Source organism: Eimeria tenella, genomic scaffold (genome assembly GCF_000499545.2).
Source record: "Eimeria tenella Houghton genomic scaffold, Eth_scaff3216, whole genome shotgun sequence".
NCBI lineage: Eukaryota > Apicomplexa > Conoidasida > Eucoccidiorida > Eimeriidae > Eimeria > Eimeria tenella.
The window spans coordinates 408-3,094 of record NW_013543064.1 but is presented as its reverse complement, the minus strand read 5'-3'; the positions used below and the strand labels follow the sequence as shown (position 1 = coordinate 3,094).

The 2,687-nt window shown below is 56.7% G+C and overlaps 2 protein-coding genes across 2 annotated transcripts; one reads left to right on the top strand and one right to left on the bottom strand.

The window, feature by feature from the left end:
- Window positions 1-49: 49 nt before the first annotated feature.
- Window positions 50-1,310, bottom strand: ETH_00036625 (uncharacterized protein; the record flags this gene model as incomplete). The annotated part of the gene is made up of 3 exons (XM_013376212.1): window positions 50-520; window positions 671-1,021; window positions 1,230-1,310. The coding sequence occupies 3 exons, from the start codon at window positions 1,308-1,310 to the stop codon at window positions 50-52; spliced, it is 903 nt and encodes a 300-aa protein (XP_013231666.1).
- A 711-nt stretch (window positions 1,311-2,021) lies between these two features.
- Window positions 2,022-2,504, top strand: ETH_00036620 (uncharacterized protein; the record flags this gene model as incomplete). The annotated part of the gene is made up of 1 exon (XM_013376211.1): window positions 2,022-2,504. One exon carries the CDS (start codon window positions 2,022-2,024, stop codon window positions 2,502-2,504), a length of 483 nt encoding a protein of 160 aa, XP_013231665.1.
- Between the last annotated feature and the right edge of the window lie 183 nt (window positions 2,505-2,687).

Genomic DNA, 2,687 nt, shown 5'->3' with positions numbered 1-2,687 from the left:
CTGCCACAGCTACAACAGCTGCTGCTGCTGCTGCTGCTGCTGCTGCTGTTTAGAGACAAAAAAAACTAAAGTTGCTTACCTCCCCTTCAGAAGAAGAAGACTCCTTGTGCTGCTGCTGCTGCTTCTTCTTTTGTCGCCGCTGCGCTGCTCTGCTGAGTTTGCCTTGGGCTGCCTGGCTCGTCCCCGCTGCAGCTGCTGCTGCTGCGTCATCTGCTGCTGCTGCTGCATCTGCTGCTGCTGCGCCTGATGCGGGGCTTTCTGCTGCTCCTGCTGCTGCTGCTGCGGGCTTCGCAGTGGGAGCCCCTTCTATGTCTTGCAGCAGCTTATCTATATCATCTCCGTCTTCTGCTGCTGCTGCCTTTGCTGCCCCTCCCTTTGCTGCTGCCCCCTTGGTGGCTGCCTTTGCTGCTGCCTTTGCTGCTGCCTTTGCTGCTGGTTTTGCTGCTGCTGCTTTTGCTGCTGCTTTGGGAGGTGAGGGACTCTCAATTTCCGCCAGCAGCTCGTCGATATCATCATCCACCTGCACATAAACCCTAGTGCTGCTGCTGCTGCTGCTGCTGCTGCTGCTTCTGCTGCTGCTGCTGCTCGGTGCTGCTACTGGTGAAGCTCACAGCAGCTCTTTGCTGCTGTTGCGAAACACAGTTCTGCTGCTGCTGCTGATGCTTCTCACCTGCGGAGATTTCTTTCCCTTTTTTCCTGCTGCTGCTGCAGTAGGTTTTGCAGCTGCTGCTGCAGGCTTTGCAGCTGCTGTTGCAGGTTTCGCCGCTGCTGCTGCAGGTTTCGCCGCTGCTGCTGCAGCTGTTGCTGGCTTCGGAGAGGGAGCAGCAGCTACTTTGGCTGGTGCTGCTTCCTCGTCAGAAGCATCACTTTCCTCGCTGCTGCTGCTGCTGCTGTCGGCGCTACCACTGTCGCTGCTGCTGCTGCTGCTGCTGTCGCTACTGCTGGATGAAAGAGCTACAAATTTGCTTTTAGGTTTTGCTGCAGGCAGCTCGTCCTCGCTGCTGCTGCTGCTGCTACTATCCTGCAACGGCAACAACCGCAAACGCAGCAGCAACAGAGCCATATCCAGCTAACCTACCGCTGCTGCAGCTGCTGCTGCTGCTGCTGCCGCTCCCTCGCTGCTTCCGCAGCCTTTGCTAGTGTCGCTGCTGGCCTGCTGCTGCTGCTGCCGCCATTTCGCGCCCTTGTTGCCGCTGCTGCTGCTCTGCTGCTGCTGCTGCTGCTGTTACCTGTTGGGCAGCAGCAGCAAGGTCCTCCTCGGAGGAGTCTGCTGCTGCTCTGTCGCTCCTCTTCTTTCGCCGCGCCGCCATTTTGGAGTTTCAAAGAAGAATCAAATAACAAATAAATAAATAAAAAGAATAAAAGAATAAAAATTGAAGAAGTTTAGTTGCTGCCGAGGCACTCGGCTTGAAATAGCGCACAAATGGTCATACACCCTATCCCCGGCTGCTGCTGCTGCTGCTGCTGCGCTGCTGCTGTCTTGCTGCTAAATTTCCACTAAAAATAACAAATTCAAAAGAAATAAAAGAAACGAACAGAGCCGCAACCAAACACTATGCGCTGCTGTCCGCTGTGGGGCCTAAACCGTAAACCCTAAACCCTAAACCCTAAACCCTAAACCCTAAACCCTAACGCAGCGGCATCAGCGGCAATTGATACAAGAGAGAACCAGCAACAGCAACTTCGAGCGAAGCAGTATGTGCCGCGTCGTCTTGCTGCTCAACTTCTCTGCTGCAGCTCCGGCGTCTGCTGCTGCTGCTGCTGCTGCTGCTGGCGCCGCTGCTGCTGCTGCATGAGCAGCAGCCCCAAGCCCCCGGGGCCCCAGCTGCATGTCTGCAAAAGGTCTTTCAAAATTGATAATAAAAAATTATTATAAAGAGCAGCAAAACGCAAAACACTGAGTTTCCTCTAGCTGCCTCTGCTGCTGCAACTGCTGCTGCTGCTGCTGCTGCAGCTGCTACCGGCCTTACTGGTGTCTCGGGCCTTAGGGGGCCCCTGGGGGCCCCCAGGCTGCAGTACACATGGGAGCTCTTGCTGCTGCTGCAGGCAGTCACCCGTTGCTGCTGCAGCAGCAGTTGCTGCCGCTGCGCTCCCTTCTGGTGCTGCTGCCGCTGCTACAGCTGCAGCTGCAGCTGCAGCAGCAAGGCGTCCCCTGTGCTGCTGCTGTCCAGCTTAGGGGGCCTCCGAGGGCCCCCACGGGCCCCCTAGGGTTTGTAGATTTATTTCTGTACCCACTTTTGCTGCAAGGGGGCCCCCAGGGGGCCCCGCGGGAGCCCCCAGGGGCGCTGCTGTCTCGTGTCCCTAGCAACGCTGCAGCAGCAACAGCAGCAGCAGCAGCAGCAGCACGGCCTGCTGCTGCTGCTGCTGACGATGATAGTGATAGCAGCGACCCTTGGGGGGTCCCCGATGAATCAGCAGCAGAGCAGCAGCAGCTGCTGCAGCAGCTGCAGCAGCTAGAAGAGGAAGAGAAGCAGGGTTTTAAACCCTTAAATAGGGCCCAGTAAGTCATTGTCTAGGGTTTGAGGTTTAGGGTTTAGGGTTTGCACCCTGGGCCCCTCCGTATAATCTGCTTAATTGAGCTCCTGTTCAGCGCCTAAGGCCAAGTGTTTGGGGTTTAGGGTTTAGGGTTTAGGGTTTAGGGTTGAGGGTTTAGGGTTTTGTGTCAGCTACTCAGGCGTCGAGCCCTC